The sequence below is a fragment of the Octodon degus genome, unplaced genomic scaffold, assembly GCF_000260255.1.
Source record: "Octodon degus isolate 3935 unplaced genomic scaffold, OctDeg1.0 scaffold00002, whole genome shotgun sequence".
Lineage (NCBI taxonomy): Eukaryota > Metazoa > Chordata > Mammalia > Rodentia > Octodontidae > Octodon > Octodon degus.
In genome coordinates this window covers 28,570,887-28,584,649 of record NW_004524578.1, presented here as the reverse complement: position 1 = coordinate 28,584,649, position 13,763 = coordinate 28,570,887, and the positions used below count along the sequence as shown (strand labels likewise).

General features: G+C 48.4%; 1 protein-coding gene across 6 annotated transcripts in view; it reads right to left on the bottom strand.

The window, feature by feature from the left end:
- Window positions 1-13,452, bottom strand: part of Rmdn3 (regulator of microtubule dynamics 3) — a 28,784-nt gene extending 15,332 nt beyond the window's left edge. Inside the window, exons 1-6 of one of the 6 annotated variants that reach the window (XM_023711519.1) lie at window positions 13,362-13,452; window positions 12,843-13,036; window positions 10,934-11,126; window positions 10,408-10,551; window positions 2,796-3,066; window positions 1,896-1,998 (exon numbers count right to left, since the gene is read on the bottom strand). In XM_023711519.1, coding sequence (XP_023567287.1) covers window positions 1,896-1,998; window positions 2,796-3,066; window positions 10,408-10,551; window positions 10,934-11,126; window positions 12,843-13,029 — 898 coding nt within the window. In that variant the 5' untranslated portion in view covers window positions 13,030-13,036; window positions 13,362-13,452. Of the gene's footprint in view, window positions 1-1,895; window positions 1,999-2,795; window positions 3,067-10,407; window positions 10,552-10,933; window positions 11,127-12,842; window positions 13,043-13,236 lie in introns of all 6 variants that reach the window. The other 5 variants (XM_023711514.1, XM_023711501.1, XM_023711508.1 and 2 more) reach the window with 5 other exon arrangements.
- Window positions 13,453-13,763: the final 311 nt, after the last annotated feature.

Here is a 13,763-nt window from a genome sequence, read left to right as displayed (position 1 = left end):
AAAAAAATGTCTCACTACACAGATTGTACTCATAGTGATCCTCCTGTTTTTCACCTCCCAAACGCTGGGATTATAGGCCCGTGCCACCACACCCAGTCTCAATCTTCATCTCAGTGCGCCCTGGACAAACCCCCAGTCCCTGTGTCTGCTGGGCTATCTGGCCAGCCTCTTAGATTCAATTTTAAAAATTAACAAATTTTTTAAGTGACATATAAAAGATAGCAAAAAGGAAGAAGAAAGTGACTGATCTATTTTTCCTAAGAGAAATTGGTGTGACAGAATCACAAGTCATGTTCAATGTAAGAAATGATGATTATGAAGACTCAAGGAACCCAAATTCTATTAAATGACCTTCAACATTGTGCATCACAGGAAGCCTTGCTTATCTCCAAATGGTGAAGTTGGACAAACCTAGAAAATAGAATTACTGAGGCTATCCAGGGCAAAAGCTGTCTAAGTACTAAGCTGTGAATCTTCCTGTAACAAAATGTACCATGGCCAAGAAGTGGCAAACCATAATAGAAGCTTATGATGACAGCGAGACAACTGATGATTATTGGCTTTGTCTGTTCTGTGTTGGTTTTAATAGAAAGGCAACTCTTAGATACCAAAGTCCTTTTGTGCTCAAGTCTGCCAAATTCAGATAACGGAAATCATACCACTTGATGTTTGGGGGCTGTGTTTGCTTTTGTTCTTTTGAGACACTATCTCTATATAATTGAGTCTGGTCTTGAACTCACCATGTACCCCAAGCTGGCCCTGAACTCACAATCCTCCTGCCCCAGCCTCTCCAGTACATACACCACTACCACAACCAGCTCCATAACCCTAGTGCTATAGACAAATGACTTGAAAAAAGTGATCAGTAAATTGTTTTCTTCATATCTTTGGTTCTTTTTTTTTTTTTTGGCAGAACCAGGGATTGAACTCAGGCCTTTGCGCTTGCCAGGGAAGCGCTTATTCTACTGACCTATCTCCCAGGCCCCTCTTCATATCTTATTTAGAATTGTAAAAATGCTAAAGAAGCACAAGTCTGAATTGGAAAAGGCTTTAGTTCTGGAAAAACTACAGGAATGCAGTAGATATTAACAGTGAACTATGCTGATAAATAGTAATTAAGCATCTTTTGTTAAAGCTTAAAGGGATTTTTTTGAGAGTATGCCAATAAGCATTCAACTCAGTGTATTTCTCCATCAACAGAATTCTGTAAATGTTAAAGACATTTGAGACCTTGAGGTGTTGTCAGATTCATATTGTCAAAGACTCAGTAGCATTTATAAGGCTGAGAAAGGAGACAGATCCACTTGAGATAGTTACATTTAGATGATGAATTTGGCCATACACCTGAAGGCCACTGGCAGCCCCTGACACAAGTATGTGGCTAGGCAGGACACATCAGCCTCCTAAAGTCACAGGATCTGCCTGACAAGCAAAGCCCTAAGCTTGGTACAGGTCAGATGTACCTTCGCCCTGGAGTAAAGACTTTGACCAGAGACTTGCTCAGTGGTTACCAGGGATTTCTACGCTAGTGGTGGTCTACGCAGCTTCTGTCAGGTGCTGCCCATGTATTCCCACTGACTATCTCAGAGTGCCTGTCCCATGGACTCTATAACCAAAAAACCTTCAATTAGGCTTTGTGGCTGGGGAGTGAGAACAAAGAATCATGTTAATGTGACTCCGTTACTCCTTAAATAATCATGTGTACCTGGGTCACTCAGTACCCAGCATGTGAAGATAAGCAGACAAGGCTGTATTCAGAGGTCCTTGGGAAGCAAAGGTCCTTGGGAACCAGTTTTGTTGCTAAAGCCAGCATCCTGGCTGTGGTTCCCTGGGCCCCAAATACATGAGACAACTGTCATCAGTCCTCCTCCCACCAGGAGCCTGGCAATACTTACCATTTAGTGCATAGGACTTCTTCTCGCTCATGTCCTCGGTGAGCTCAAACATGTCACTGTAGGCCCGAGCCAAGCGCCAAAGAAAGTCCTGCCGGTTTCCATACTGCAGACCCAACAGAAAAGAATGAGACACCTCTTCGTAAGCCACAGAGAACAGAGCCCTGGCCTTCCCCCCGCAACACAGGTCAGCACTTCCCAGCCAGTGTCAGTCACTGTCATGAAGCCAGCTGTTAGACAGCCTTCCCCCTTATGGCTCTCTACACTCATGACACAGTCCCCGAAGTCAGAGCATTGCAACCTAAAACTGCCAGGAGGGACAGTCAGTTAATTCCAAGAAGATAAGGCATCATCCTGCTGGCACATGGGGGAATTGTGGGAGAAAATGCCCAAGAAAAGAATTCTAATGGGAGAATAGGGGTGGTTAGGATTTAGACCTAGCATAAATTGTCAGCCTAAAAGGAACTGTGGTAGAACGACTACACAGTTGTCACTTTTGACAGAAACATCACATAGTGCCTCGAGGAAAAAAGGGAGGCATCTTTCCAGCAGTCCTTTCCCCACTTCCCCCTGAGAGTGGTGGATGATTGTGCCCACCTGCCCAGAGGAAGCTCAGGTTCCCAGGGGAAGCTCAGGGCAGCCAAGGTGCTGTACCCAGGTGCATGCTGGGTTCCACAGAAGAGGATGCAGCCTGGGTGACATACAGAACCAGCCATGTAACCCTGTGACCCCTGGAACCAGGCATATGAAAGGTAACAAGTGGAGCTGACCTAAGTTACACTGGTCATCAGGCCAAGGGTTTTTTAATCATGTCTGCTTTGTTTCCCTCCCCCTTGTCAGTAACACATGGGCCTGCCTTCACCTTTCAGGGGTCAAGAGAGAAGGAAGGAAGTAGAAACTCACCGCCAGCTTGTTATTGAGCAGCAACTGGAAGCCCTCCCGCTTGCTCTGGTCTCTGCCCTGGTGCAGTTCATCAGCCTGGTGCAGGAGGGGCAGCTCATCCTCACCCGCATCCTCTAGGGCACCAGACACTGGGTCCGAAGCTGCTTCCTCCTCCAGGTCCAGAGAGTCCTTCCTCCCCATCTTTACTGTCTCACAGCTCACATCTTCCCCATCCTCACTCTCCTTGTCAGAGTCCCGCTCATAGTCAGACTCAGCATTGGCTGTTGTGTAACTGGCAGAGAAACAAATGGGACAGTCAGGGAAGGGGAGTACTCCACTCCAGGCTGGCAGGACTGACCCTTCAGTCACAGAGAGGGGCTGTGCCTCAGATATGCCTGGCCATGTCCTACGGTTGGGAATAAGTGAAAGCTTCCTATGGGCACTATGGTCTGGGAAAATGCCAGGGAGGGGAAGATGATCCACACAGCTATCAGGGTCAATATGAAAACCCCTTGGTTAACTACCACTAAATCTGCCAGAAAACAGCCTAGAAAGGTATTTACAAAATGTTGCCAATAGGTAGGTGTGGTGCCCCACGCCTGTAAATCCCAACACTAGGAGGCTAAATCAGGAGGATCGAATTCAAATCCAGCGTGGGCAATTAAAGCTATGACCCCTATGTCAAAAAGGAAAGAAAGGGCTGACTGGAGATATAGCTCAGTGCAAAGACCCTGGGTCAGTCCTGTAGGAGGAAATAATGTTCCCAGTAGACCTGACAGACAGAAGGTAGTTTTTCTTCTATTTTTTTAATATCAGATTGCTTCAGTGAAACACCTATGATCCCTGCACTCCGAAGGCTGAGGCAGGGGCTGGGGAGATGGCTCAGTAGAAGACTGAGTTCAATCCCTGGTTCCGCCAAAAAAAATAAAGGCTGAGGCAGAGAGATTGCCAAGACATTGAGGCCTATCTGAACTACGAGCAAAACCATCTCAAAAAAAGCAAAAGATTGCTTCTGTGAGCATACATTCTCTTTATACAAAGGAATTTTTTTTTTTTTTTTTTTTTTGGTGGAACCAGGGATTGAACTCAGGCCCTTGTGCCATCTCCCCGGCCCCTACATAGGAAATATTTAGGGCAAGAACTGAACTGAAAAAAATGTTTAGAACCTCAATTGGTAGATGTACCTCAGACCCTGAATTCCATCCTAACAACAAAAAAATAACCTTGAAAGATTAAGTGGAGCTGACCTAAGTTACACTGGTCGTCAGGCCAAGGGTTTGTTAATCAGGTTTGTTTTGTTAGCCAAAAATCACGTGATAAGCCACCACAGGAGGGTGCCAGCCACTGCAGCCACAGCCTCCTAGCCACATCCACACTCTTTCTCAAACTTTTTTTTTTTTTTTTTTGGTCTTTTTGAGACAGGGTCTGGCTATGCAGTTCAGGCTGGCCTTGAACTCACTTTTGTAGCCCAGGATGGCCTCAAACTTGCAGCAATCTTCCTGCCTTAGCCTCCAGAGTGCTGGGATTATAGGGGTGCAAGACCATGCCCAGCCTTTCTCAAACTTGTACTTTGAACCAAGTCAATAGCCAAAGCTCAACCACGATCAAAGCAGCCCTAGGGAACATGGAGGAAATCGGAGAGTCGGGGAACACTGCACCTGGGAGCCAGAGACAAAGAGGACGGAGACAGCACCCAGCGAAGGCATATCAGGGCTGCCACAGGCCAGGAAGAGCCTATTGAAGAGGTGACCAGCTTTCTTTTTGATCTCTGGCTCCACCAGCAGCTAATTAAATTCGACAAGAACTGGGCAGGGGAGAAGGCAGGGCTTCCAGGGACCAGAAGCAGACACCAGAGAGCTTCCCAGACTGAGGAGAAGTACAAGACAGACCTCAGCTTCTTTTGGCAGTAGACTTTTCCTAGGGTGAAAGCATAGCTGTGCAAAACAAATGAAGGAAAGATGAGGGAGACAAACCCCACACAGAAAGAGCCTACAATCAGGATGGATATTGTAATCAAAAGTTCTCAAGCAGATGCAGCGGCACCTTCTGTAATCTCCAGCACTGGGAAGGCCGAGACAGGATGATCAATGCTGGTTCAAGGTCACCCAGGCAACTGAGCAACACCCTGTGGAGAAGGGCTTCTTACCCAGAGAGAACAGTGGGGCAGTGAAGGTACAAGTGAGTGGCAGACCCGGTGCCCTGGTCCAAGCATTCCGGCTGACTGCCAGTGTCTCTAAAAATAGGAGTCCTTGGGCTGGTGAGATGGCTCAGTGGTCTAAAGCACCTACTTGGAACAAGCTTGGCAAAGCACAGGGACCGCGGTTCGATCCCCCAGCACCACATGCCAGCCAGCCCCACCCCCTGGTGGGCTGAGCTGGCCACACACACACACACACACACACACACACACAATAAATAAATAAATGTTTAAATAAAAAAATAAATAAAAATAGGAGTCCAGGAACACTAGCTACCAGAACTTACGTGTTACTTCAAAGTCATACTACCTTCACCTTGCTTTGAAAGGGATCATCCTAGTATCTCATGCCTAGAAATTTGCAATAAAATCTTTGGAGGGGCTGGGGATATGGCTCAGTAGAATAAGTGCTTGCCTGGCAAGCGCAAGGGCCTGAGTTCAATCCCCGGTCCCACTAAAAATAAATAAATAAATAAAATCTTTGGAATTTTAAGGAAGAAGGTAAACTGACATCAAATTTCCCAGCGATTCTGGCTGAGGCTGTGGTTATGATGGCTGAGACCGCACAGGAGCAGCCCGGCTCAAAGTCTTAGGCAGAAACCTGGCCAAGTGAGAAGACTCATCCTTGGCCCTTTTTGTCTGGCCAGACTCACAGGCAAAGGGGCTGAGTTCACCTGCAGCAGAGAGCAGCAGCCTCTCATGCTGGAGATGTAAGTCCACATTCCTGGCTGGGCCGAGTGCCGGCTGCAGTCAGGAGTCTCTGTGTCCCTTGAGCACCCAGGCAGGACCGCCACAACATGCTCACCCCACCAGAGCAGAGCCAGGAGCTCCAGAGCCAAGGTGTTCTGCCTCCCAGCAGTTGGAATCAGGAGAGTGCTCAGAGGCAGGGTGGCTCTGCACCTCACCCACCTAGAGCCCCGCTGCTGGGCATCAGCCAGGTGCTTTTGGTACCCGACATTTATCTCTTACTACCTGCTACACTAACCTCGGCTCTGTCGGAATCCACCAGAAAAAGGGTAACTTGCAGGAGTGGGATCAAAGGGTTGAACCCAGGGCCTCCACATTAAGCTACATCCCAGCCTTTTTTTATTCTCTCGAGATAGGGTCTCAGTAAGTCACTATTGAATTTGTGATTCTCCTGCTTATAGTGCTGAGATTACAGCCATGGGCCAACAAGCTTTTTGTTTTGTTTTCAATTATTTATTGGTACAGGGTCTTGCTACACAGCTGGAACTCTGTCTCAGCCTCCCCAGCACTAGGATTACAGGTGTGCACCACCATGCCTGGTTTTAGGGCCTGCACAGTGCACCCTGGGATCCGAGGTCAGCACCAAACCCAGGTCCTTGCATTTGCCAGGCAGGTGCTTAGACCACTGAGCTATCTGCCAGCCCCAGGCCACCAAGCTTAGCATGGGGTAGCTCTAGACCTTCAGGGACAAACAAGAACCTTTGAAGAGATCTTTTAGGGCAGGGATTGTGACTTAATGGTAGAGCACTCAACTAGCATGCTTGAGGCCCTATGCCTAATCTTTACTCAGCAAACAACCAAACAGAACATCCCTTGGATGTAAACATTCAAGGACATCTTGTTCCCACAGTGAGCAAGAGACAAAGCTACTCTGCTGTAGCCCAGAAATCAGAAATCAAGGACTCAAGAGTGATGAGGAGGCAGGGGAGATGGCTCATTAGAATAAGTGCTTCCCTGGCAAGCGCAAAGCCCTGGGTTCAATCCCCAGTTCTGCCAAAAAAACAAAAACAAAAACAAAAAAAGGGATGCATGCCTGTAATCTCAGCACTTGGGAGGGGCTGAGGCAGGAAGATTGCCATGAGTTTGAGATCTGCCTGAACTATACGAGACCCTATCTGGGGAAGGAGGAGGGGGACAGAGGGAGTGGGGGTAGACAGGGGGAGAGGAAGGGAGGGAGAGAGGGAAAGAAAAATACCAAGGACTCTATGACACATGTTCTCTTCTGGTGTGTTAGTTAACACATTGTGTCAGTTTGGCTGGATCAGCTCCTCCGGTTCTCAGCATGGGGGCCTAGCCCTGCAGGTGGGCAGCAGGGCCCAGGAATTGAGAAAGGCTTCCTGCCACCCTGCCCAACTTCCTGCCACCCCGCCCAGCTTCCGTGGAGAAGTCCCAGTCTTCCAAAGAGCTTGATCTTTGCAGCCATGCCACTTTGGAAGAGCTATGATTGCCATGGAGTGCCAGTCTTCGCAGTAGAAGGAAGAGAGAGGCTTGAGCAACACCGCAGCTGCTGCTGCTCCTCTGCTCTTGTTTTCTGCCACAGGAACTGCTGTCGTTTGCTTTGGAGCCAGCGGAATATGGACTGAACCCCCCAGTAACTGTGAGCTAAATAAACCTTTCCTTCCTTCATTTTGACTGTCAAGTATTTGTTCCAGCAACAAGTAAACAGTAACTAAGACACCTGGCAAATAAGTTTCAACTCCTAAACTCTATTTGAGGGCTAAGCCCAGGGCATTCAGAGAGGAGTAGGCAGGCACCTTACCTCTGCCAGTCGGTCTCCAAGCAGTTACAAATTCAGAAAGTAAACAGAACTTTCAGCAGAATAAAGGAGCCACTGAATCTCATTACTTCACCCTCAAAGAAACTCCTTCCCAAGCCCCATGTGTGCAAAGCCATTTCCAAGTTTGTGGGCTCCTTCCAATTTCCCTGTGACCTAAATGGCACCTACCATGGCCACTGCCCCGGACAGTAGCCAGCTCAGCCAGAGTCTTACATCACCACCAGTTTTCACGTGCTGCAGGAGTGGGCATGAGGCCAGACCTGCTGGAGCTAATTAAGAAAACCATCTGACCCCTTGCCCATGGCAGGTGGCTGGCAGCCCTGCCCTGTTCCTATGGCCTTGGGTGTTCCAAGGAGTGGAGTACCCACAAGTTTCCCTGGTTAACCATTCTGGTTCCCACTGACCCCCAAAATTTGTACAAATTCCTTAAATCAAGGACCTAAAAATATACATCTCACCATGGGCAGAACTGTAATCTGGGGGCTGGGGAGATGGCTCAGTAGAATAAGTGTTTCCCTGCCAATCTCAACGGCCTGAGTTCAATGCCCAGTTCCACCAAAAAAAAAAAAAAAAAAAAAAAGAACTGTAATCTGTCTTGTTCCTTCCCCTTACAAAGTTCAAAACAATTCTTTCCCCAAGGGACCTGCTTCCTTGGGTTGGCACAAATGTGTTTGTTAGGTCTCAGGGCCCACTACCAGCTGCTTCATCCCAGCTAGGTGTGGAGCCAGGTCCCTGTAATTGCAGCGCTCAGGAGGCTGAGACAAGAAGTTCATAAGTTTGGGGCTGGTGAGATGGCTCAGTGGTCTAGAGCACCTACTTAGAGCAGGCTTAGCAAAGCACAGGGACCACGGTTCAATCCCCCAGCACCACATGACAGCCAGCTCCGCCCCCTGGTGGGCTGAGCTGGCCACACACACACACACACACACACACACAAATATAAATAAAATAAAATAAAATAAAAAAGAAGTTCATAAGTTTAAGGCCAGCCTGGGATCTTGTCTCAAAAACCAAAGTCTATGGAAGCGTCTCTTTGCTCAAAACAATTAGGTGAACTGAATAGCAATAGGTCACTCCTGCTAACCCTTGAGAATACAGATGGTAAGATCAGACAACCCAGGCAGTAGTCGTCCTGAAGTTCAGAACAGACTAGGGCTCTGCATCAAGACTTCATTTTTTGGCTGGAAATAGAACCCTGCAGCAGACCTACATTTAGCGTAAGACCCTACGTTCAGCCCTGGCACCAAAACATAAAAACTTCACTTGCTTCAAGAGGCACCTGGGCAGTAATGCAATTCAGCATTAGTGACAGTGGTATTAACCAGGAAAATAAGAGTTCTTTACCCTTAATTTTCTTTTTTTTTTTTTTTCCAGAACCAGGGATTGAACTCAGGCCCTTGCGCTTGCCAGAGAAGCACTTATTCTATTGAGCCATCTCCCTGGCCCCCACTTTTAATTTTCTTACAAAAGCAAATAGAAATAGGCAAGAAAAATATAATAGTGCAAATGATAAAGCTGAAGTTGCTCAAGGGCAATGTACAGAACATGCTGTGCCACTCAGGCCAAAGGCCTTGCCTGGGTGAAGCTGTGGCAACTTCGTCAATAGGAAAACCGCAAAGGTTACAGGCTGAGCCTTCCTAGGAAAGCCCTGGCTGCCCTGATGACCAAGCCATTCCTCAGATCACAGACCCCAAGGCCCTGCGGTCAAATCAGACAGGCTAAATTCACCTTACAACCTTTTGCTGGGCCTCAACTTCATCTGAGGACTGTTAAGAGGATTATACAAGGAAATAAATACCTCTAAGTGCTTAGCCTAATGTCTGTCAGAGGAAGTAAAGAAGAAATTAAAGCTGGTGTCATAAGGTGTTTCAGCTAACAAGGGCCAGTCTGCAAAGACTACCCTACATGGCCGGATTTAACTTCTCGTTTTCATGTGCATGTTGATAGCTAAGTCAGTCACTGACCTGGCAAGAGCTTGGCTGTTGTCTAAACTCATCTCCTTGAGGAGGAAAAATTGCCAGCAGAAGGCACCATGTGGGCCACCTGGATAACGAGACATAGCTGTAGGTAACAGCATCAGTTTCTTTCTTTTTTTTTTTTTTTTTTTGCAGAACTGGGTATTGAACTCAGATCCTTGTGTTTGCCAGTCAAGCACTTATCCTACTGAGCCATCTCCCTGGCCCCCAACAGCATCAGTTTCAAAATAGTGCCAGTGGTTTAAAATGAAAAGACCCATGCCAGGCATGGTGGTGCACACCTGTAATCCCAGCACTTGGGAGAGTGAGGCAGGAGGATCATTTCGCATTCAAGACCAACCTGGGCTACAAAGTGAGCACAAAGTCAGCCCGAATTGCAAAGTGAGACGCTGTCTCAAGAAGACCAAAAATAAATAAATAAAGTAAAATAATAAAATACACCTGAGGCAGTATGTAATACATGCCTGTAATCCCAACAGCTTGGAAGAATGGAGTAGGAGGATTACAAGTTTGAGTCCAACTGGCCAAAGAGCTCAGTGGATAGCACAGGTGCAAGTGCTGGAGCGCAGAGCCCCATGAGAAGAGGGCAGCTCCCCCGACGGAGCATGTGGCAGCTTCAGTGTCTTCACACAGCTCAGCCCCTCGTGGAAAGGAGCAAACTGACAAAATGATGCTTACCAAGTCCCTGTGAGGCCACTGGGCAATTCCCAAACTAATCAAAACATATTATGTGAAAACCAAACTGACTCAGGAAAATAACAGATGCAATAACCACTGGGAGCATTTCCATTTGTCTGAACGGCATAAACTGCATGTGATTTCTCTTCTAACTGTTGTCTGAGTTATTCATACCCTCACAGCAACTTGGTTTAAATTCCCATTGCTAAGTAGGACCTATCACAAAACTCAAAATTGCCTCCAGGAGAGAAGACTTACCCGCCTTCACTCTCTGCATCTGTGAACACGGCTCCTGATGAGGCAGTGAAGTACACAGAGCTGGAACCTGTGGAGTCACTCCTCTCCCGTGCAAATGGAAACCTTCGTCGCCGAGCCACACGCTGGTTCTCTTCCAAGTGGGACCTGGAAAGCAGATCCCACTCCAGATGGACTGTTAGGCCTCATCCAGCCTGTCTTTCCCCTCACTATGACTTTTCCCAATTCAAAAGCCACAAGCAGAATAAAACCTGGGGCTCTATCCTCAGAGTAAGAAAAGCAGCCCCTGGCCTAGCCTGCACAACAGAGTAGGCTGAGAACTAGAGAATTTCAGCTGCAAGGCAGCAAGGAACTTGACCCCAGTAAGGAGCCAATTGGTTACCTGCCTTGATCCCCAATTAGGTAGGAAGCTAAAAATTTGGCTTCCTAGAGACAAAAACCAAAGCCAGAACACACCACAGCTAAAAAAGCTGAGGAGATAGAGAAGTGGAAGGAGGGTGACAAAGCAGGAGAGGGGCTGCTTACTCACCGCACCTCCCCAACAATCTCCCCAGCAAGTCCCCGCAGGCTGTTCCTCAGCTCCTCCACCTCCCGCCGCAGAGCTGCAAGACTGCTCAAGACGAAGTCCAGGCGGTCCAGCACCTTCTCCTGCCCTGCCTGCGGAAGGCTGGGCAGCACCACCGCATCTCCAGCCTCGCCTGGCACAGCCCGAAACAGAGTCACTGAAGGAAGGAAGGAGACAGGGACACCCAAGGGCAAGCATGAGTAAAGGTCTCGCTGGAGTCTCAGAACACTTGCTTTTCATTGGAGTTCAACTTATGAAGAAGACTTTGAAGCTCAGATAGGGCATGTTCACAGCTAGTCATGGTGACAAGTCTCAGAAGCTACTCAGAAAAAACTAAGGTTCCAATCTCAAGCCAAGAGTCCTCTGCTCTTTCACACCAGGGCTCTTCCAAACTGCTGTTCACAGCAGATAAACTGTTTGCAAGGGTGCGGTACCTAGAAAACAGGTCAGCTGCTACAGTAAAAGAAAAATGGGTACTTGACCTCAATGCCAAATGCAGGGAGCCAGTACTAACTGCACAGCAAAACTAAAACTCAACTCACTCTGCTCTCTCACTTTCCAAATAATAAAGAAAATTCCACTTCTTTTGAGAACTTCGTTTAGTATTCTCAAGGGGGTAAAGAGAGAAGCCAGTTCCAAGAATGAGCACACTGGAAAAAACCTATCCACACTGCCAGGAAAACACCATTACCAAGCCCCTCCAACCCAGCCCTGAGCCGAGCTCCAGGTGAATGCCAACAGTGAAACGCTAGTAGTGTGAGAGAGTTAAAGCAACTAGGACTAGAAAATGTAAAAACAGGAAAGAAAGCAGGAAGCCAGGACAGAATGGGCAAGCACAAATCCCTTGTTAAAGGGAATCTAGGACAGATTACAGTATGTATCTCGCAGTGTTGGAATATGTAGAACAGCAGCGAGCCTTGGGAATGTGGCCGCTTTGTCCCGACCTCAGCATTAGGCAGCCGACTGCTAAGAAATTACAAAACAAATTAACAAAAGGGAGGGAAAGTACATGTACCAGTTCCCCACAAGGAATGTAAACAATGTGTATTACAAACACATAATAAAAAATGACATTAAAAATGAAAACACATAAGCACCATGTTATCAAGTGCTGACCATTAGCCACAATCCACAGTGGTAACTTGGAGGCCTCTTCCACAGCTAAGTTTTCCAAATCATCTGACACTGGTAGTCTGAGAAAATATTAACTTCCAATTGCTATGAGGTAATCTAAATGATCCTCCAGCAAACAAAAACGGGAGTAGCCTTTGTTTCAATGAATTAACATGAAGATTTTGGAAAAAAAAAAACCCACAAAAACAATGCACAAGTCATTTCAGCTGTGGCTGCTGGCTGCCAGCCACATTCAGCTTAAGTGACATGAGTGCTCACAGCTGGTGCTGTGGAAAGTGCCTGGGCCAGGTGACTAGGCCCAACTGTGCCACTTACACTATGACAACCTCGGGAAATGCACACAATCTTCCTGAATATTTCTTCAGAAGAGGGATGTACGGCTTGGATTAGTCTTCAAGTTCCCTTCAAATTTTCATATGTAATTTAATACATAAACCTCAAGACTTTTCACTCCTACAAGAATTTTTTTTTCCTTCTTTTGGACTGTTCCCCTAATTGCAGCCTTTACTCAACTCTAGGCAGATGGCTTTAATACATTCATAGCATTACTGTGGTCAGAATCAAAAGTGAAAGCTGAACAGGCTTCCCAATATACTGCACTTTCCTGGGATTATAGGTAAAAATACAGAAAATTAAAACTTTTTTTTTTCTTTTCAGTAAGTTTTCCAAAGAAAGACACCCTGTCCCACAGGGTCGGCCAAAGGCAGCCCGACCCCAGGCCCATCAATCAGCCTCCTACCCTGGCGTCCGGGCTCTGAAGCCTGCTCGTAGTCCGAGAAACTGGGCAGGCTCTGGCTGCGACTACGGCGCTGGGTCCGTTTCCATCGCTGGCTGTAGAGGACGCACAGGAACCCGAGGCCGGCGGCGGTGCCCAGCAGCAGCCCCAGCCCAGCGCGGGCGCCGCCCAGGGCCCCCAATCTAGACATGATGCACCTGCAGCCGTGGAGCCAGGGAGACGCGTGAGCCCGGGGCACCCACGCGGGGCACCGCCGCCTGCCACACCCAGGGCTCCTACGAGTCGTACCCCAATCTGGACCTTCACGTTGTGCCAACCCCTGGCCCCGACCACCGCGCCTCTTCCCAAACCCCATGCTCCCACACACCCGCGTCCAGAGCAAAGTCTGCTTCCGAACCTTTCCCACGTTCGGCCTCACCACGCTACAGACAACAAACTCGCTGTACTGGCTGCAGTCTCCTTCCCTCACGACCGGACCCCGAAGCCGCCCTAGTCCGGCAGCAGGTTAGCTCCTACCCTTACCCTGCCAAAGGCCACCATGGCAGCAGAACCGCCACTGCCCCACGCTGTCAATGACCGTGACGTCGATTGAACAGCGCCACCCCCTCAGGCAGGAGAGCGCAGGGAGATGACCTCACCGAGCCCTGCCTCCAGCGCGTTGCTGAGGGTTCAAAGCACCGCCCAGGGGCGGAGTCAGCAGAGGGCGGGAAAAGATCCGGGCTTCCGGAAGCGCCAACGACCTGATCGGCCGCGACGTGTTCAGTTCCCTCGAGGCGCGCCAGTCCTCTGCGCCCAAGGTGCTCAGCGTCGCTCAGGCCTGCCCTCGCACTTCCGCTGGCAGACGCCGCTTCTCTCCCGAACAGCCCAGGCCCCCACGTTTCTGAACACTAGCTCAGCTCAGATTTCATTTTGGCTTGAGTTAAG